Source organism: Carassius gibelio, chromosome A9, assembly GCF_023724105.1.
Source record: "Carassius gibelio isolate Cgi1373 ecotype wild population from Czech Republic chromosome A9, carGib1.2-hapl.c, whole genome shotgun sequence".
NCBI lineage: Eukaryota > Metazoa > Chordata > Actinopteri > Cypriniformes > Cyprinidae > Carassius > Carassius gibelio.
Window position 1 is genome coordinate 27,833,067 of NC_068379.1, and position 21,673 is coordinate 27,854,739.

The 21,673-nt window shown below is 35.9% G+C and overlaps 2 protein-coding genes across 51 annotated transcripts; both read right to left on the reverse strand.

The window, feature by feature from the left end:
• Window positions 1–25: 25 nt before the first annotated feature.
• zgc:92380 (uncharacterized protein LOC445086 homolog) lies at window positions 26–10,426 on the reverse strand. Of its 50 annotated transcripts, none has more exons than XM_052606670.1 (13): window positions 9,895–10,426; window positions 8,851–8,933; window positions 8,501–8,657; window positions 7,293–7,457; window positions 6,862–6,987; window positions 6,009–6,247; window positions 4,302–4,336; window positions 3,082–3,317; window positions 2,800–3,015; window positions 2,356–2,637; window positions 2,140–2,247; window positions 1,858–2,019; window positions 26–1,695 (listed from the first exon to the last, which is right to left on the reverse strand). In XM_052606670.1, the coding sequence occupies exons 1-13, from the start codon at window positions 10,243–10,245 to the stop codon at window positions 1,372–1,374; spliced, it is 2,484 nt and encodes an 827-aa protein (XP_052462630.1). In that variant the 5' UTR covers window positions 10,246–10,426; the 3' UTR covers window positions 26–1,371. The 50 variants fall into 50 exon arrangements, with proteins under 50 accessions (XP_052462630.1, XP_052462651.1, XP_052462640.1 ...); XM_052606691.1 differs by having other exon boundaries at window positions 1,858–1,911; window positions 9,895–10,425; XM_052606680.1 differs by having other exon boundaries at window positions 1,858–1,965; window positions 9,895–10,425.
• Window positions 10,427–16,859: 6,433 nt separating this feature from the next.
• On the reverse strand, window positions 16,860–21,327 carry gpbar1 (G protein-coupled bile acid receptor 1). The gene is made up of 2 exons (XM_052606708.1): window positions 21,122–21,327; window positions 16,860–18,881 (listed from the first exon to the last, which is right to left on the reverse strand). The coding sequence occupies exon 2, from the start codon at window positions 18,812–18,814 to the stop codon at window positions 17,780–17,782; it is 1,035 nt and encodes a 344-aa protein (XP_052462668.1). The 5' UTR covers window positions 18,815–18,881; window positions 21,122–21,327; the 3' UTR covers window positions 16,860–17,779.
• Window positions 21,328–21,673: the final 346 nt, after the last annotated feature.

The following is a 21,673-nucleotide window of genomic DNA, read 5'->3' on the forward strand; positions in this document are numbered from 1 at the left end:
TTTTTTTTTTTTTACCCAAATATAGTGAAATCTCATTACAATTCAAAGTAACTTTTAGTTTTAATATACGACTCTTATACCACAAAACCAGTGAAAAGAGTCTTTTTTTCCTAAATTGAGATTTATACATCATCTGAAAGCTAAATAAATAAGCTTTCCATTGATGTAAGGTTTGTTAAGATACAGCTATCTGGAATCTAATGGTGCAAAAAAAAAAAAATCAAAATATTGAGAAAATCAACTTTAAAGTTGTACGAATGCATTGCATATTACTAATAAAAAATTAAGTTTTAATATATCACCAGTAGGAAATTTACAAAATATCTTCATGGAACATGATCTTTACTGTCCTAATGATTTTTGGCATAAAATAAAAAGACCTCCACATATATTTTATAATGTAATTTAAAGCTGAATTTTCAGCATCATTGATACGGTCTTCAGTGTCACATGATCTTTCAGAAATCAATTGAATCTGCTGCTCAAGAAACCTCTTATTATTATCAATGTCGAAAATGCCTGTGCTGATTCATATTCTTGTGGAAATCGTGATCCATTTTTTTTAGCATTCTTTGAGAAATGGCAATCTTTTGTAATATTATAAATGTCTTGCTTCGAAAACAAATGTTCTTACGGAACCCAAACTTCTGATTGGTCATTTACATTCTAAAATAACAACGCTAGCCAAGAGATAAAGCTCATACACGTTTTATTGTGGTACAGTAGATTAATAAAAAGTCATGGTCATCACAAAGAAAAACTGAGCTATAAGAAGGAAAGAAATACAGAAATGAAGAACCAATAATGCTGTAAGATTAGGATGAGACGTAGCAATACAATGTCACTCGTTCTCCTTCATATCTTGAGACCCTTCTTGTAATGTAAAATATTTGTTATACTTATTTACTTTGGTTTCTTAATTCTTTTAATTATGCAAAATAATAATTTGGTAATGTATGGTATTTTGAATAGAATAATAACACCCATTCATATTCAGTCGAGTCTGCTGCGGTTAATTTGTCTTCACAGCTTCAATAAGGGTTTACAATCCAAAAGTGCTCATACTTAGGAGCAAAATGTATATTTTTACACTTTACTTTATATTTCTTCAGACAGAATCATAATTTCTTTTCATTTTCCACTGATTTACACATTTTGATTAGCATTAGCTACAGAAGAACATGAAGCTTATAAACACACGATTAACATGGTATATAACTGGTATGTGATTTTCATGAGCTTTGGAGTGACAAAGCTACTCTGGTGGTGCCAATCTACAATCTTTTTTCGGGCTGCATTTAGTTTTCTTTCATTTTGTGAACTATTATGAATTTACATTATGCATTTAAATTAATAATACCCATGGCAAAATTATTGTAGGGGTGGCCAGATTTTATGGGCACTCCTAGGGAGCACCCCTGTCTTCATAAACTCTTCTTCTTCTAACTCCTCTCGCTCTTCTATAAGCTTTTCCATCTCTAACCCCAGTTGTTCTCCCCACTCCTCTTGCTCATCTTTCCACTTTTCCATCGCTAACTCCAGTTGTTCTCCCCACTCCTCTTGCTCATCTTTTGCCTTTTCCATCGCTAACTCCAACTCTAACTCCAGTTGTTCTCCCCACTCCTCTTGCTCGTCTTTTGCCTTTTCCATCGCTAACTCCAGTTGTTCTCCCCACTCCTCTTGCTCGTCTTTTGCCTTTTCCATCGCTAACTCCAGTTGTTCTCCCCACTCCTCTTGTTCGTCTTTTGCCTTTTCCATCGCTAACTCCAGTTGTTCTCCCCACTCCTCTTGCTCGTCTTTTGCCTTTTCCATCGCTAACTCCAGTTGTTCTCCAAACTCCTCTTGCTCGTCTTTTGCCTTTTCCATTGCTAACTCCAGTTGTTCTCCAAACTCCTCTTGCTCGTCTTGTGCCTTTTCCATCGCTAACTCCAGTTGTTCTCCCCACTCCTCTTGCTCATCTTTTGCCTTTTCCATCGCTAACTCCAGTTGTTCTCCCCACTCCTCTTGCTCATCTTTTGCCTTTTCCAACTCTAACTCCAGTTGTTCTCCCCACTCCTCTTGCTCGTCTTTTGCCTTTTCCATCGCTAACTCCAACTGTAACTCCAGTTGTTCTCCAAACTCCTCTTGCTCATCTTTCACCTTGTCCATCGCTAACTCCAGTTGTTCTCCAAACTCCTCTTGCTCGTCTTTTGCCTTTTCCATCGCTAACTCCAGTTGTTCTCCAAACTCCTCTTGCTCGTCTTTTGCCTTTTCCATCGCTAACTCCAGTTGATCTCCCCACTCCTCTTGCTCGTCTTTTGCCTTTTCCATCGCTAACTCCAGTTGTTCTCCCCACTCCTCTTGCTCATCTTTCACCTTGTCCATCGCTAACTCCAGTTGTTCTCCAAACTCCTCTTGCTCGTCTTGTGCCTTTTCCATCGCTAACTCCAACTCTAACTCCAGTTGTTCTCCCCACTCCTCTTGCTCGTCTTTCACCTTTTCCATCGCTAACTCCAGTTGTTCTCCCCACTCCTCTTGCTCGTCTTTTGCCTTTTCCATCGCTAACTCCAGTTGTTCTCCCCACTCCTCTTGCTCGTCTTTTGCCTTTTCCATCGCTAACTCCAGTTGTTCTCCAAACTCCTCTTGCTTGTCTTTCACCTTTTCCATTGCTAACTCCAGTTGTTCTCCCCACTCCTCTTGCTCATCTTTTGCCTTTTCCATTGCTAACTCCAGTTGTTCTCCCCACTCCTCTTGCTCATCTTTTGCCTTTTTCATCGCTAACTCCAGTTGTTCTCCCCACTCCTCTTGCTCATCTTTTGCCTTTTCCATTGCTAACTCCAGTTGTTCTCCAAACTCCTCTTGTTCGTCTTTTGCCTTTTCCATCGCTAACTCCAGTTGTTCTCCAAACTCCTCTTGCTCATCTTTTGCCTTTTCCATCGCTAACTCCAGTTGTTCTCCCCACTCCTCTTGCTCGTCTTTTGCCTTTTCCATCGCTAACTCCAGTTGTTCTCCCCACTCCTCTTGCTCGTCTTTTGCCTTTTCCATCGCTAACTCCAACTGTAACTCGAGTTGTTCTCCAAACTCCCCTTGCTTGTCTTTCACCTTTTCCATTGCTAACTCCAGTTGTTCTCCAAACTCCTCTTGCTCGTCTTTCACCTTTTCCATTGCTAACTCCAAAGCTAACACCAGTGGTTCTGCCAACTCCTCTTCCTCCCCAAAAACGTGGTTGTTGTGATTAGTAGGATTTTGCTCAAGTTCACTCTGAGAGACCCCTTTTCTGTCCACTATTTCTTGCGTGATGACGATGGCTTTCTTAAGTCCGACGGAAGGCGGAGGAGCTGGAGACAGAAAGCTGGAGGTTAGAGTCAGTCTTTGGTAATTCATTAAGACATTTACAGATGTCCCACCTTTCCAGGAATGTCCGGGAGTCTCCCGCATAATAATAGAGACTCCCTGTCACCTGAGAATTCTACCCCATAACAGCTGTTCAGCCAAGACACAAATTTACTTGGTATTATAATACATTTTTTACATAATTTGTTATTGTTTTTACCTGTTATTACAATGCGTTTTCCTGGTATTGTTAATGCCTCTCCTGACTTCTTGCATTTGGATATCCAGTTATTTTGAGACTACACTGGATCACTCTCACTTTCGTTTCACGAATAGTAATGAATGAACAAACAGGTTTTTGTTCTCCAGGGCTATTTCCTGGAAACGGGTTTGGACAGGGTGGGATGTCTGCACTAGTAAACATTACTTGGGCCATTCTATGAATCAGATACCTGTTGCATTTTGAGAAGGTTATTTTGTAAGGGAGCTTTTTTTGTAAAAGATTTTGCTCCATTTCAAGCAAAATTATAATATATTCATTGACATTTAGAACATGACAAGATATAATTATGTCTTCAGAACAATAACAGGGTGAAGTTTTACAGTTTCATTTGACAATATAAGCTCACGAAAGACCTTCTTTGAAAATTTAATGCTGATATTTCTAATTCATTTTACTATACATGCTAATAGATCCACAGGCAGCTTAAAAAAGGCACACAAATAGCACCTGTTTTGTAGAATGACCCTTTTGTTTCTTTTACAGATTATAATATGATTTCCTTCAAACATATTTGCATGAGGTTAGCAGTTAGAAACAAACAGCGTGAGTGATGTGATTGTATTCGGGCAGCAATGTTTACTTGTCTTTGTTAGACAGTAGAGCAGTGAGTGATGATTAGTATGAAGACAAGCTTGTTGTGGGTTAGGCAAGCATCTTTGTTAACTCATACTGACGATGCCTAAAATCTACACGTCAGGGCACTCACCTGCATACAACGCCTGCTCTAAAGAAAATTCCTCTCTGTGAAGGGAAGAGAGAATATGAGAGAATGGCACAAAGGGAGGTGCTTGATGGGAAAAGATGCAACTAAATGTTCAATACTGGGGGTGGATCGAAGTTATGAATGATTCACTGAAAAACCCACACTGAGTGATCACTTTTCTGCAAATATAAGGGGGGAAATGTCCCCCTCATTGCTTTTAAGTGGTGTCTGTTTTAAAGGACAGATGAATGCTGGGAAATGTTTCTCAAAAGCCTGTAGAGAAAGAGTTCGTGCCATGTGTTTGTTACTACAGAGTGACTTCACCATGGAAAGATGAGCTCTGTGCACGCTAGATTTGCATGGGCAGCTCACAAAGGAAAATGCCGGAAACAGCAATGCTGTGTAATGTGCACGTTACAATCAGTGACCAAAGAGATTTCAAGATCAAAGAGATAGTCCACCAAAAATTCTGTCATTAACATTCTAAACCTGTATGGATTTATTTGTTCTATGAAACATGAAGATATTATATGAACAAAAATTATAATGGAAGTCGGTGGGAACTGAATATGTTTGGTTACCAATATTTTATCAAAATATATTTTTATTTATTTTTATTTACTTATCTTTTTTTTTCCGCTGAAGAAAGAAATGAATACAGGTTTGGAACAACACGATGTTGCAACAAACACGCACAAAGTTACTTTTTTGTGTTTGTTCTGAACTGAACCAAAACATTTGAACAAACAGCAGTATTTAACTCAATGTTAAAAAAAGGTGGATAGATTTCCAATTTTAGAAACAAATCCTCAAATCAGTGATTTGAATCATTTTATTAAAGGAGTAGTTGCTTGAAGCTGAAAACTTGCTTAAACTTTACACACCCTCAGGCAATCCACGATGTAGATGACTTTGTGTCTTCATCGGAATAGAAATGTAGCATCACTTACTCACCAGTGGTTCCTCTGCAGTGAAAACAGCCTATAACAGTTCTAAACAAATGTTTTTTACTGCAGGAGGCTTTATTATGGATTAAGGACTTGTGTTTTGTCCAGAAGCACCAGTTTAAAGTTAAAATGCATTGGATTTGTTTCTAACAAACGTTCAGTTTTTCACTTTACAGACATTAATTTATAGACTTGAGTTGTGAGGGTTACTTGTGGATTACTGTGATGTTTTTATCAGCTGTTAGGACTCTCATTCTGACGGCACCCATTCACTGCAGATGATCCACTGGTGAGCAAGTGATGGAATGCTACATCTCTCCAAATCTGTTCTGACGAAGAAACAAACTCATCTACATCTTGGATGGCCTGAGAGGGAGTTCATTTTCAGTAAATTTTCTTTTTTGGGTGAACTATTCCTTTAAAACGTTATTTGATACATGAAATGACTCGAACTAATCAGCTTAGATGGTATTTTTTCAACATAATGTCAAAACTGAAAATGCATATATTTTTTTATTTTATATGACTAGCAAAATTGTGTTGAATACATTGTGAATCTTTGATCTATTACCCAGTCCTAATTTGAATCTTTACAAGGGAATTTATGGGATTAGCCTTCAGTCTAAAAGAAAGAAAAAGAAACCTGATTCAGCTCATTAAGGACTTGAGGCGATTAGGTATCAAGGATGATTCTGAAATTGAGCTTGAATATCCATTTTGTGAGCACTGTTCACAAGCTCTTCCTCTCTCTCCTTCATCTTACCTATTTTTGTCCCCCTCGTCGTCAACAACACCCTCCAGGAGGCAATGATAAGTAGCAATCTCTGCCTCCAGTTTGGACTTGATGTTCAGCAGGGCATCATACTCGGCCGCCTGACGCTCCACCTGCGCTCGCACCTGTCCCAGCTCTCCCTCCAGCTGCACCAATCCAGAGTTGTACCCATTGACTTCATGAGCGTAACGTGCCTCTGTTTCACGCAGCGAATCTTCGAGGGATCGAATCTGCAAAACACCAAGCAGAATAAACAAAAATGACCTTTTTGTTTCTCATGATCTTAATAACTTTTTAAATATAGGCCTCTGTGTAAAACGCTTGAAATCGACAACAAAATATACATATATTTTTTTCTTTATTCTAAACGTATTACATTATATTATTTGTATTATATTGTTTAATTTCATTATTTTTGTTTCACAATAAGTTTGTCTTGAATGTATTGTAAAATATTCACAATATATTATAGACAATTTGTGCAAGCGAAAGAAACAAAAATAATGCATATATATATATATTTTTTTTTTTTTTGTGGAATGAGTAGGTGTGTCAACCTTTTGACTTTCAACAGTTATTTATTTGCAGAAATGTGCTTCATAAATTACCTTAACAAAAAGAAATAATCTAGACAAACCATATAAAACCAGCTCCTGTTTTCCCATGGTTTAAAAACCACAGGTATAATGTGTAAATTCAGATGACATGGGTGCACAGAGACAGGTATTGAACATTTAGTGCAATCACATTTCATAATGATTTAATTGATGCACATGTCTGCCAGGTGAGAGTGCTGACTGAGTGATTTGTCAAGTGCATAATTTGTGTAATTTGTGTACCATACCATATTGTGCAGAGCCTGCAGGTCAATTTCTAGAGTTTGTTTCGTCCTGCGCAGCTCGTTCAGCTCGGTCTTTCCTGCCTGCAGAGCTTCTGTGTTCTGAGTCACCTCAGCTGTGATGCTGTCAAACTAGATAGAGAGGACAAGTGGCGCCTTATAATATTCTACAATGTTTTTTTTTTTTTTTTTATTAAAATGCACTTTCCCATGGGGTAGAAAATAGGGTCACAACTCACAAAAGTTGAAAGATGAAATTTTCCTTAGAAGATGAAATTATTATAAGAGCTGTTTTTGATGTATTTTAGAAGCACTATATATATATATATATATATATATATATATATATATATATATATATATATATATATATATATGAAAGTGGCAACAATTTTGGAAGAGCAGGAGACAACAAATGAATGTAAAATATGACTGACTTTGTTTTTATACCACTCTTCAGTTTCCTCGCGGCTCTTCTGTGCGGCTCGCTCGTACTGCGTGCGGATGTTATTAATGGTCTCATTGAGGTCTGCATTGTTTTTAGACTCCATTTGCACATTGACTTGAGAGTCACTGATCTGACTCTCCAGGTTGGCAACATCCTGTGAAATAAAATGATTAATGAATTTAGTTATATCGATTATAAAGGCAGGATCTGGCAACAGAGCTAAGTTTGTTTAACACTTGCTCTAAAGCATTGTAAACCAGGTAGAACGGTTGGGAAGATCTGTTTTTTAATTTATTTTTTTATTAGCAGTTCTTAGTTTGGAAAGTATTTTGACCCCCCCCCCCCACACACACACATTTAAAATAAAATAAATGTAACATTTAATTAAAAATAAACAAAGAAATAAAGTAGAGCTTCAAAAAAATAGTTATTGGAACAAACCACAACAATCTCTCCACTGAAGCCATTGATTATATATATTAATAACGTAAATGCACTTTAATTTTTATTAAATATTAATATTAAAATGATTTAAATTCTAAGTTAATTAAATATATATTTATTCAAAAATTCAGGTATTTTAATATTAAAATAGAATTAAATTAAACTAACATTAATATTATTTAAAATTATTTTAGTATTAAAATTAATAAAATATTGATTTTATTAAATTAATATTAATTTATTATTTTCTATTATCTTAATAATTATATATCATTATTTAATATATTCATTACATCAATTAGAATATTAAGCTTAATTAATGTTAAATTAATATGAATCATTAAAAAGTAATTTTACAATGTCTGAGTATTTTACAATTAAATTTGTTTAATATTAATTAAATTAATATTCATATTAAATTAACATTCATGCAATCATTAAAATATTAAAATATTTTAATAATTTTATTTCACATTATTTTAATGTAAGAAAATAATATATAAAAATTACTATGAAATTAAAATCGCAAAATCTGCTTAAAGCTGATATCACACTTATTTAGGATATCTATGGCGCTGTACAGTAGAATTAATTAGATTAATTTGACTTCCATCACTGATGTTTGCTTTCGTAGTGCTCTGTTAACTACTAACTGCTGCTGCTTATGACTTAAAGGCTGTTTGTGCTCCAACAATGAGTCTGTCTCTGTAGGTTTGAGGTGTTGCTGTTTAATCAGTATTGAGTGGCATGTACCTCCTCGTGGCTCTTCTTCAGGAACACCAGCTCTTCTCTCATAGACTCGATCTGGCCCTCCAGCTGCATGCGGCCCATGTAAGTGTCGTCCAGCATCTTACGGAGTCCTGCCAGATCCTGCTCCACCCCTTGCCGCATGGCCTGCTCCGACTCAAACCTGCCGGAGCGATGCAGTGAGAGCTTATTTACATCAGAGACCACAGGACGTGTGTCATATCTACAGCAAACTGTGCTGCAGCTCGGTGACAGCTTAGTATTATTATCTCATTATACTACATGTTATAAGAGAAATGTTCTTAATTCGAGAGCTTTCAACATTTCATCAAGGAACAAATAACCAAAAAACTCACTTGACTTTGAAATCGTCAGCAGCCAGCCTCGCATTGTCTATCTGTAAGAAGAGTCTGGCATTGTCCATGGTCATTTCCTGGAGCTGAGGGGTTGATATGCAAACACACTCACATCATTGTCTTGCATTTATGGATTAAAGCATTGAAGCCAACAGCATATATTTTTATTTGTTTGTTATTTTTTTTACTTGTACAATTGTCATAAAACTTTATGCTGATAACCAACAGAGGAAAATAGATCATGCATCACAAAATAATTTAATAAAATGCATACTGCATAATATTTCATTGTTCCTTTAAAATAGTTATATCTCTTAAAAGACCATTTAAAAAAATCTAAACAACAACAAAAAAAGGTAAATGATTTGTGTTTGAGGCTTTGGTTCCTTTACTAAAAAAAAAAAAATGTGTTACCCTTGGCATTTTTAATGCACCCAGTTTTCTTTTCAGTTTAATAAAAGCATTTTTATTAATAATATTTCTTCCATTTGACAATCATTGTTTCTTAATTGCACTTCAGTTGTAACATTAGTGTTTTTCTTTTGCTGCTTTTGTCGAGACCACTCCTGCAAAATGCATCTTTTTATTATAATTTGTTTTTATTATTATTGAATCAGTGAATAATTCAATGAATGATTTATTTCCATATTTTTATTAAATGGTTGCAACATGTTATCATTACGTTGTTCTTGAAGCTTAAACCACATACACAACCATTAAAAATTACAACTAAAATTAAATTTCAGTCATTTTTTGGGAGGTGGAGCAGATAGTGAAGAAAAAGCATCAACAAGGTCCAACATAGATGTAGACCTGCATCTCGTGCATTTAAAGAAGCTACAGAGCTGGAATTGAAAGGATTGAAACAAATAGAAAAACATATTTAGCAACTACATAATTCCCAAACTTTCATTTGTGTTACTTCACCATGAACTATCATTGTAAAATTAGGAAAATAGTCATAGTAAAGAATTAGCAGATGTGTCCAAACATTTGGTAGTGTGCGTTATGATAAAAAGAATGCACGAGTATTTATTTGCTCACCTGGTTTCTCAGATCATTCATGATCTTCTCATAGGCGCTCCAGTCTCTGTCACTCTCAGCTCCTTTCCTCATCAGAGCCTCTTTGATTTGCTTCTCCAGTTCAATGTTGGAGTCCTCCAGGAGTCGCACTTTTGACAGATACCCCGCCAGACGGTCATTCAGACCCTTCATGGTCTCTTTATCATCAGCTGGGGGAAAAGTGCTGCTGTTGATCTGCACAGTCGGACGCAGTGTGTTTGCCAGATTCCCTATAGTGGCTGGGGAAATGGACCCGAACAAACCACCCCTTGACCCCAAGCTACCAGACAGACTTGAGCTGGAGAAACTCCTGGAAGGGCTCATGAATGACATGGTGCGGTTTAGAAGTGGCTTTGAGCGTGCTTGCGAGATGCGGTCTGTTGTTTTACCTGCGGCAGGTATGTGAGGGGGTTTGGGAGCAGCTATATATAGACTTCAGATCTCTACTGTGATTGGTCGGGGAGATGTAAGTCTACACCTGCACGGATCTGATTTGTTTGCAAATTCCCACAGATGATAAACAAGGACATACTCTCAAACTACACTGAGGAGGGTTCACTTAGAAATTGGTAGTACATTTTGCAAAAAAAAAAAGAAAGACAAAAACACTTTGAATTAAACATGATATTTTGAGGGAAAAAAATGATATAAATTTTTTTTGTAAAACTTACTCCAATCACCTTTGTTTTATTTCAACACAGAAAAATTATTCTCTTTTACATGCATCAAATTGTTTTTTTGTGTTGTCACATTAATGAGCTCAATTTGTGCTATATATATATATATATATATATATATATATATATATATATATATATATATATATACTGTCCATATATAACAAGTCCAAATTATATTTCAAAGACATTTGATTTTGCTTTACCTTTTGTGACAACATGCATCAAAAGTAATAGTAATAGCTAATGGGTTGTTGTCACACAGGGAACCAAACAGCCTATTATTATTCTTTTTTTTAATCAAAATATAAATAGTAAAACAAATAAATATTGAATTGAATATTTGAAAAGTGCATTCTGTTTATCTCACAGATCCTGTCACATCCATGTCATATTTCAGCGCTTCACCAGGTTATGAACACACACTGACCTAACATGCCCCAATAGCAATAGCTTATGGGGTAAATTGTCACACTGGGAACCAAGGAGTATATCATAGGCTTTTCATTAAAATATAAATATTTTTACATTAGGAAACATTAGGAAAAATTAAATAAACAGCAAACAATGGAGATCACATTTCAACAATTCAGTTTAAACCTGCCTTCATTACATGACTTATTTGTGTCTGAATGTATTGTGTCTGAAAAGTGATTATTTTAATAATATGAAGTGTGGTGTTTTCCTTCATGGCCACATGAGGGCAGCAGAGAGCGCTTGATATCTGTGCTACTCACAAGAAAACTTCTCCAGGAACCATGAAGGACTGTATTACAAACATAGACAGCATGCAGGATTCCTGTAGATACATTAAAAGGATCAGCGGGGATACTTAAATAATGTATGTTTGCTCTGCCATCAGATTTGTATTTTACACGCAGGTTCACGGGAATCGCTCTTTGGGGTCGGATCTTTTTAAATGAATCGTTTGAACTGGTTCGCAAAAGCGACCTGAACACAGACTGTATAAAAAGCCTGAATGATTAGTCCATGAATCATAGTGATTCAGTGTGCTAAAAGCGGTTCTCGAATCAAAAACTCGAGACATTGAACGGGGAGCCGTCTTTTTCCAACAAAGAATTAGGAGTGAACCGAAGATCTGACTGTGGGGAAGTTATCAGGCAACACGCGATTTCGTAATTACGCCGTGACGTAAAACAACCACTGAATCGTTTTTTTTAAACTGGTCCTCAGAAAACAAGAACCGATTCGCGGAAATGAATCAGACTACAAATGTCCTAATTCTCATCTTTTTTATACGTGTTTTTCAGGCAACAGTATAACCTTCTGTGACTAAAGATATGTATTTTTTGTGTGTTTATTCAGCAGCTTTATTGTGAGCAGAAAAAACATGCTTTTCAATGTTAGTATAATTAAATATGTTTAGTTTAATGGGATGTAATATATCTTCTGAATGTGTGATAAACCCGTAAATGATGTAGGTCACAAATCGTTTGTCAGAAACTAAACTGTAGTACAGTTTTAATCTCACAAGACTGATAAACATTGGATAGTTTTGAGCTGACAAACAACCTGGAAAGACACAAAGATGGACCCATGAACATCAGAATCCTCTGCTGAGTTGAATTATGACAATAGAGATTATAGACTTCTGATAAGAGCATAGACATGTGTAAACAGAAAATTCAAGACTCCTAAACTCTTATAAGATTCAGTTTGAATCAAATGGCAAAATAAATTAAAATCATCTATCATATCTATGTACACAGAGATATACTAATGCATGCTCTCCTCAAAATATTGTCCATTTATAAGAAGAAAATGCATGATTATTATTTGGGAAGGAGTCTGTTTGAATACAGATGTGATGTTCTTCAGGGAGGTAGATCAAGTCCGACAACTTTTCCATTTGTTGATTATGAATAAACAATAACAAGCTGAGCAAAAATTTGCATGCACTAACAGGGAAACATGTCAGAACTTTCTGGCAAGGATCTGTCAAATGTTCTTCCTGTAATGTTAATAAAATGTTTGTTCCAACTCAGCACAAAAAAGTTATTTATGCATTGTTCATGGAATGTTTCTGAAACAGTTTAGTTAGAAGTTCATCTAACATTTTTTTTTAAATGTGACTGCTTGTCTCAGAACGTCCAGAGAACATTCAAAAGTAACGTTCGCATTCAAAATGGAATGTTCTCTCAAAATTCAAATGATATGTTTAAAACGTTTAAAAAACGGGATTTTGGAACATTCAGAGAACGTGTTCATACCTTAATTGGAACATTTGCACAATGTTCTTAAAGGTGCTGTAGGGAACTTTTGTAAAAAAATATTTTTTACATATTTGTTAAACCTGTCATTATGTCCTGACAGTAGAATATGAGACAGATAATCTGTGAAAAAATCAAGCTCCTCTGGCTCCTCCCAGTGTCCTATTGCCATTTGCATAAACTCCATCGCTCCCGGTAAGAAACAACCAATCAGAGCTGCAGTCCGTAACTTTGTTTGTGTTCAAAATGTAGAAAAATTTATATAATAAGCGAGTACACCATGAATCCATTTTCCAAACCGTGTTTTTGGCTCGTCCTGAATCACTAGGGTACATCTATAATAATAAGTGTTTATATTCAGACTATTTTAGATTGCTTCGGGGATACCGCGGCGGAGTGACCCAGTACCTTTGTGATTCTTCATAGACATAAACAGAGAGAAGTAGTTCCGGCTACGATGTTCTTCCGCAAGAAGCAAGAAGTTCTGTTTATTAACCGCTAGAGCGCCAAAAGTTCCCTACCGCAGCTTTAAAACATGATTTTGCAAAACAGCAGCTTGAATATACTTTAAAACAGGGGTGTCACACTCAGTTCCTGGAGACCCAGAGACCTGCAGGGATTAGATTCAACCCTAATTATGCACACCCCATCCAACTAATCAAGTCCTTCAGGCTTATTTGTAAACTACATGGTGTGGGTGCCGGAGCAGAGCCGGAACAAAACTCTGCAGGGCTCCAGCCCTCCAGGAATCGAGTTTGACACCCCTGCATTAAAATATCTCCTACAGGTTTGAAATGAAATAAGAGTGAATAAATGATGAACATTTTCATTTGTAAACGGTTTCTTTCTTTCAGTTCAAGATCTGCTGAGCTTCAATCTCAAGCTGGAGTGTTCTGAGCATGGAAACCCAGAGAAGCACAGAGACAGATAACATCCTGAAACTGACGAGCCAGTGTGAGGTTGCGGCCACTTGCAATAACGATGACAGATAGAAGAACAAACAGGTAAAAAGATGAGTATTGTTTTTGGTCAAGTGTATCTGATTTTGATCTAGTTAGCGTTTCAGTAAAAATGCACTCATCCTTCTCTGATAAGTAAAATAATCTAATTTTAAATTCTGATTTGCGGCCACACTTCGGCTGTCAGTGATGAAAGCATCTTTAAAATGGCTCTTATTGGATCTGGTTTTCAGAATGAAAGGTCACAGCACGATTAATGGCCTGAGTTAACCTGGCTAGATATGATGCTCCTGCTTTTTGGGGGTCTTCTTCTGTGCAGATGGATTTTATGATGCAAGTGTAATATATGATGCAATATAATTCCCGACAAATGAAAGGAAACATTTTTATTTATGGGGGAATCTCATGAAACCCTAAACTTTCTAGTCATCGTCATAGGACAATTTTATTTTTATTACCATAATAAAAAACAGACAAACAAAATTCTCATTCTCATTAATGGAATGGGGGAAATATATAATTTACATAGTAAAATGTTTACGCAACAGCATTTTAAGTTGTATTTTTTGCACTGCCTTTTATTTATTCTTAATTAAATATTAAAATTACAATATAAATTTTTAAAACAAACTTGAATAATTTTGCGATTTTAGGGTGAAAGGCTTTGGACATGTTTTCTTGAAATTCACTTGTTTTCACATATAATGTAATACAGTGCTTTAAGTGCCCAAAAAGAGGTGCCGATACTCTATTATAGCCAAAAAAAATGTATTATTATTATTTTTTTTTTTTGATGACTCCCCTCATCCCCTGAGGTAACAACAACTACTGTATATTGAAGGGCTTTTATATACAGCAGTCAACAGGCAACCTTAATAATAAATCATTTATTATTTTGTGGATTTGCTTGAGCTAGAAAGAACTAATGAACATAAATAAAATGTGCAAAAGGATTTTGAAAAAATACCCTTAGAAAGAGTTACTGCATTACTGCATTCAAACTTCCAAACTGATTCAAATGGTTCGCGTTCCCCAAACTGACTCAAATGATTCGCGAATCCGCTTTGAACTCCCGAACTGACTCAAATGATTCGCGATCCCACTCCGAACTCTCGAACTGATTCAAATTATTCGCGATCCCCAAACTGACTCAAATGATTCGCGAACCCGCTTTGAACTCCCGAACTGATTCAAATGATCCGCGAAGCCGCTCCGAACTCCCGAATTGATTCAAATGATTTGCGATCCCCAAACTGACTCAAATGATTCGCGAACCCGCTCCGAACTCCCAAAATGGTTCAAATGATTCACGCTTCATACTCCGAACTAGGAAGAATTAGGAAGCGTGCATTGTGAAGGGCGTTCTGAAAGCACGTTCTGGGCGCATGGAGAGGTGGTGGTACGCTCAAGAGCTATATTTGGAAGTGGCAGTACTGAGTACAGGTGCTGGCCCACTTAAAGCACTGATGTTATAAATAACTTAATAAACATTTGATATTATAATTATAATTAATAGATTTTTTAATGTTAGGCACCGGCAATGCCCTTTATTTTTTTTTCAAATAAATAACATTCAAATACTTTACTGCATTGTTAGGTTTTTAATGAATCTGAGTGTCCGTTCACTGGACTACAAACACTTCTATACTCCTCTATAATAACATATCTCATCTGGCATTCATATTTATAAACATACCATCATTTAACGCTGAGGTCCTCGCACAAAAGCAGGAGTGACTGTCCTCCTTTCTTGTAGAGTAACCAGGAGCCGCTCTTCAAAGGTCAGATAGACTGTATACTAAATTCTTTTATTTATTTGAACTCTTTTTTATTATTTTACATTTAAACACTGCCTGGACAATGTCTGATATCTTTCATACATATTTTTTTGTACTTTGTGTTTTACATTATACTTGATTAATAAACCACAAAATCTGTGTTAATAAAATAAATATTTATAGTTTTATGATGAAATTGAACACTTAGGATCCGAAGTTCCTAAATGGATGTATAGCAATAGTAATGTTTTGCACGCACAACTAATTAGACGATTTCAGTTATTGTTTTCTGATGACAGCTGAAAAAGTTACAGCGGAACTCTCGGAGTATAGCAAAAAGGAAGAAAGTGTTGGGTATCGAAAGTGCAAGAGATGAACTTGTATGTGTGTGTGTGTGTGTGAGTGGGTGGGTGGACGGATGAGGGTGTGTTTGTGGTTTTTTACACTATTGACCTTCTTTAGCTTTTATTTCAAAACTATGAGGAACAAAGAGTCAGGCCTACAGACTAAGAGATTAATCAAATTCAATTTTATATAAATGCTCATGTAAATAATGATCAACATTAGAGTGCATCTGCCAATGTTTGTGGTGAACTTACTGAATGTCCTCAAGGGACTCGACATGTTTCACATCCAACCCTGCATCCAACACAAACCATCAGGACAGCTCAATTTGTCTTTATATCTTTTGTTTACAGTTGCTTTGTGATTTTAGCTCTTTGTCTAATGTATGCAAACTGAAAAAAATGTCAAAGAGTTTCTCCAGACTCAGTGTATCCCACCGTGATGAATGCACTGGAGTGGGTTTGTCAGCGGAAGGACAGTTTCTGGGAATGAGCGCATGAGAAGGACCTCTTATCTCAGTTGCAAAAATATCTTAACATATCTATGATCACATCCTAAACTATTGGTCAATTTAAGGTTCCCATAATGGTTAATTTATTTACTTTATGTCTTCAAAACTATGTCTCATTGTAAATGCTTTATCTCAGTGAGAAATGTCTAGAATATGAATGTTTGGTAAACTAATATGATGTAGTCTGCTAAATGTCCCTAATTTGTAAGGATAGATAACTTAAGAATAAGAATAATATTTTTTCAGCTTTTTTCACCCAGTCAAACCACAAAAAACAATACATTTTAGTAATATATTTTCATACTTATGAAATATAATAATGTAATTTTACATGTAATGAAATATAAAAATATGTTAATATTAATATAATAAGTGAATATTACAAACAAATACATATTAGATCATTTATAAAATGTTATTATTAAAAAAAAAAACTCCACCCAATGTTGAAGAATGAAGAATATTTTTGAAAATATACAGTTATAACATAACTCATGAGCATTAACTCATTTGCAACATAAAATGTAAAACATTACTAATTAGTTTGTACTGAAAAGTCATTTTTGCAGTGAACTTTAGTATACTAGATGACTTTATCTTGGTGAGAAATCAGCACAGTTGTAAATATATATTGCAGAAAACTGAACATTTAAGTATGCAAGGCATACATATATATATATATATATATATATATATATATATATATATATATATATATATATATATATATATATATATATATATATATATATATATAAGATGAATGTAAAAATGTTTGTGACAACACAAAACTCTATGACAAAAGACAGATGTGATTGTTCTTTTACACTACCAATCAAAAATTTGGGATCATTCATTATTTTAAAAGATATTGTTACTTTTATTTCAGTAAAGATGCATTAAATTGATCAAAATTGACAGTGAAGACATTTATACTGTAACAAAAGATTTCTATTTCTACTAAATGCTGTTCTTTTGAACATTCTATTAATAAAAAATACTCAGTTTCCACAAAAATATGAAGCAGCACAGTAGTTTTCAACATCGAGATTAATAAGAAATATGTCTTGAGCAGCAAATCAGTATATTAGAATGATTTCTGAAGGATCACGTGACACTGAAGACTGGAGGAATGATGCTGAAAATTCAACTTTGCATCACAGAAATAAATTATATTTTAAAATATATTCAAATAGAAAACACCTAATAATATTTCACAATACTTTATGCATTTTTATCAAATAAATGCAGCCTTTGTGAGAATCTAACCAACCCCAAACTTCTAAACAGTAGTGTATTTTTTTTTTTTTCAAAGCAGGATTTTACACATTCAATTGAAACATCCTATCTACTCACTGTCCAACTGTCACAGTGCAATATCTCTGTTATTGTGTCCTCCTCTCCAGCGGTTTCTCAGTTTAAGCATCACCCTGCTGATGGGCTCAGTGTACTGCTTGTTGGCCAGTCCCAGTATGAGCGGAATGACAGCCATGCTTCCGATTCCCGTACAGGACATGATGATGTACAGAGCAGAGCTCGACAAGTTCACCCCGGTCTGCAGAGCCGTCACAGACATGAGCTGGAAGATGATATACGGCACCCAGCAGACCAGGAACGTGAGAGACACGGCAGCCACGCATTTGGCGTAGCGCAGGTTAAGTTGCTGCTCGTGGTCGGATGGCTGCTGCTGCTGCTGCTGGAGACGGTCCACGGCGCGGTGGAGCTTACAGATGTTACGCAACTGCTTACGTGCGATCCACAACACCCGTCCCATCATGGCTGCAATGGACAGCATGGCCGGAAGCACCAGTCCGCACACTTCCAAATAAATGAAGGCCCTGGGAAAAACCTGTTTGTAGGAGCAAACCTCATCCTCTTTGGAAGCATTACGAGATGCGGTTGATCTCAAGAACGTCTCGTTTGAATCGGAGCTCTTGTAGGCATTGGGTTCAACCCAGTTATTCCATCCAAAGGCAGGAAGTGATGCATACAGCAATGGCGGGACCCAGACGGTCATCAAGGCCAGTGGGAAGCAGCGGTGGACCCAGAACTGGCTGTGGTGGAGCGGGCTGACGATGCACAGGTAGCGTTCGTAATGCACCATCACCAGATTGAAGAGGAACGACAGGAACAGAAAGTTTGGGAAGATGTATATCACCAAGCAGTGCTTGAAATCCAGCTGCCGGTCGAGCGTCATGCCGGGGATGAAGGGCAGGGCGATGCCGGTGCACAAGTCAGCCACCAGCAAGCTCAAGAAGAAGTAATTTGGGGTGTTGTGCAGCTGACGGTTGCAGGCGATGCCTATTATGATGAAGAGGTTAGAGAAGATGATGATCGAAGACAGTGGCATTGTCAGATAGAAGATCAACTTCTCTCTGCTCAGCTTGTCGAGCGGATCCATGATGGAGAGCTGTTCCCCGCTGGACTAAATTAGACTAAACCTCCTCCATCTACTGTGAGGGTGAGTCCTGAAAACATACGGAATATATAGTAAACAGGTCTGGCTTAACATATCAGTTCAGTTACATGCACACATAATTATTCATCTCACAGCACTACCGGTTGGTTTTACTTCCCTTTATATAAGACAGTGAGAGAGAGTTGACATCTGACCCACTTGAAATGAATTCAAGGAATAGGACACACACACACACACACAATAAAAACTCTCAAGATTTACGCAACCTCATTTCTTCCCAAAACCATATGCTGTTGTTTATTTCTGTGAAACAGTGTTATTTTAGAATCTTTTCTGCTATCCTAGTATTTATAAATATTTTGAATTTGTCTTTATTTTCCATTGTTCATGTTTCCATTACTGAGTTTTAATAATTTTGTTGTATGTCTGTCACGCTCGGTGCTTATAAATGAGAACATGACAAAGAAATAATCCGAAAACAGTCTGTTAATAATACAGTAAATACACAAGAAACACAGGAGAATCACTAGAATCAACAGAGCACAAAATGTAGATACAAACAACAACCGGCACCACTGAACAGATAAGGGAGTATAAATACAACAGGGACTAATAGAACACAGGTGAAATAACTGATAAACACAGAGGGGAAACTAGGTCAAAACAGACGTTACGATGTGTTATTTAGTTCTCATTTTTAATTTCAGTATCAGTTTTATTTTTGTTTACATGTTAGGACAACTTTTTTTTGCGTTTTCAACTAACTGAAATAAAACGTTTTTCTATTAGCATTATTATGCAATTTTTTTGTCAATTAAATTTATTTCAATTAATTTTTTTTGTTTTGTTTTGTATTTTCAGTATTTTTGTATTTTAGTTTTAGTTAACAATAACAACACTGTTGTGGAACAAATAAATTAATAAATATTCCGAATTTTTTTCCAACGCATGTAATTTTATATATGTATATCACGTTTTTCAGAAATGTTTTGTAATTTTTTATGATTTTTTTTGTATTCAGTTTCTCGATAAAATTATATAAATGCTTCATAAATAGACTCTATGACTTGCATGCTATTTTTCTAGACCTCTCAATATCATACAAAGTTTTTGCAAGGAACAGACTGAAATTTAAGTCGCTGACATTATTTGAATCATTATAGGGTGCATATTGGTTCCTCAAAGGTACATATTGGCAGCACCTGAAGGGTAACATCCCTGTGACAGCTTTTGTACCTTTTACACTGAAAGTGCTGGAAAGATTATTAAAAATATATTGTATGATGTTGAGAAGTGCATTAAGCTTTGAAATTGTTGATAGATCAAAAGGGTTTGTAACAACATGAGGGTCATTTAATAATGACAGACTTTTTCTTCCATTACTTTAACATCTGATCATTTCCAATTCAATATACAAAATCATTCTGTTAGCAATTGACTCTTCTACTGGTCAAAATATCAGCTGTTTCTTTATCATGATGCACAACTGACACTCGAACACCTTCAAGCTTATGGTGCTAGATGCAGTAAAGATACTGTAGCTGATGATAAATACCACAACCAAAACAGCCTGACCACAAAATGTCACAGAGAGCATGTTGAACTTACTCGCAAGTATTAATAAGCCAGTGCTGCACAATTGCATCCAGCTAATATTTAAATATTCATGTAGGTTCATGTTTCCATTGTATTAAACAATGGTGGCATGACCATCACTAGACAAGCCAACTTTTCTCTTCATTCAAGGTGAAAATGAAGTTCAGTGATGCTTTATGTTGAACTTGGTCTTTGATTTTACTTTTCCTTTCAATATAATGAACGATTCAGCACAAACAATATAATCAGATAATCATTCTACTATAAAACAATTACAGAGACGGTTAAGAGATACACTTCTCTTTTATGCAAGACCACAACTTTCATTTAAACCTGGACCTAAACATACATTTTAAGATCTAAATGATCCGACATTAGATTTGACATATTTTCTAGGTCACTAATAAGCAAAAATAGTAATTGATCATGTGACTTTTTTGTAGAAATTGTTAATTGAAGCTCTTTGGATCATCTCAGATCATGATGCTGGAGAACCTGAGCATCTCTAGTACTAAAGATTATAATTTTTATAGTATAATTTTTGGTGTAAAATGTTGTTTTAAACAAAAGATGCAAAATATGAATGTTTTAAGTAGTGGAATCAGACGTTTGTATCATAGTGCACTTTAAACGCTTCGCCGACTTGAATGAGGCAGTGAAACTAAAAGAAAAAAATGTCTTCCAAACACTTACCTTAGAAATAAAATAAATCTTCATACAGCAGACTCTCATAAGAAGTTCCTGCCGTGTGTGAACCGGTGATCTGGACTCTTTCTGTGTTCCTGTCCTCTTGCTCTGTACATCAGCAGCATTTGCGGACGGAGATCTGAGCAGTCAGTGCTCACAGAAGTCACAGAAGTCAAGAGCTCCAGCAGGATGCTTCTTAAAGCGACAGTGACCTCATTCTGACTTCGGTCATGAAGCATCACAGGAGAGGTATTTCAACTCAGGAAGCCAGAGTTTACACTCCATTTATGAGAGAGATGTGGGAGGCATGGAAACATGCAATGCTGATATCTAATTGTATATTTCTATCATAAAAATGGTCAGTTTAATCACATTTATGAGGTAGTTTGTATAACTTGTATAAACTAAAAAGAGAGTGTTGCACATAAATTTGTAGACTATACTACTAAATTAACTACCACTACTTCTAATAAATAAGATGGTTAGTTCACACAAAAATGTAATCTTGACTCATTCTCATGTCGTTCCAACACCATAATTTCTTCTTTCTTCTGTGAA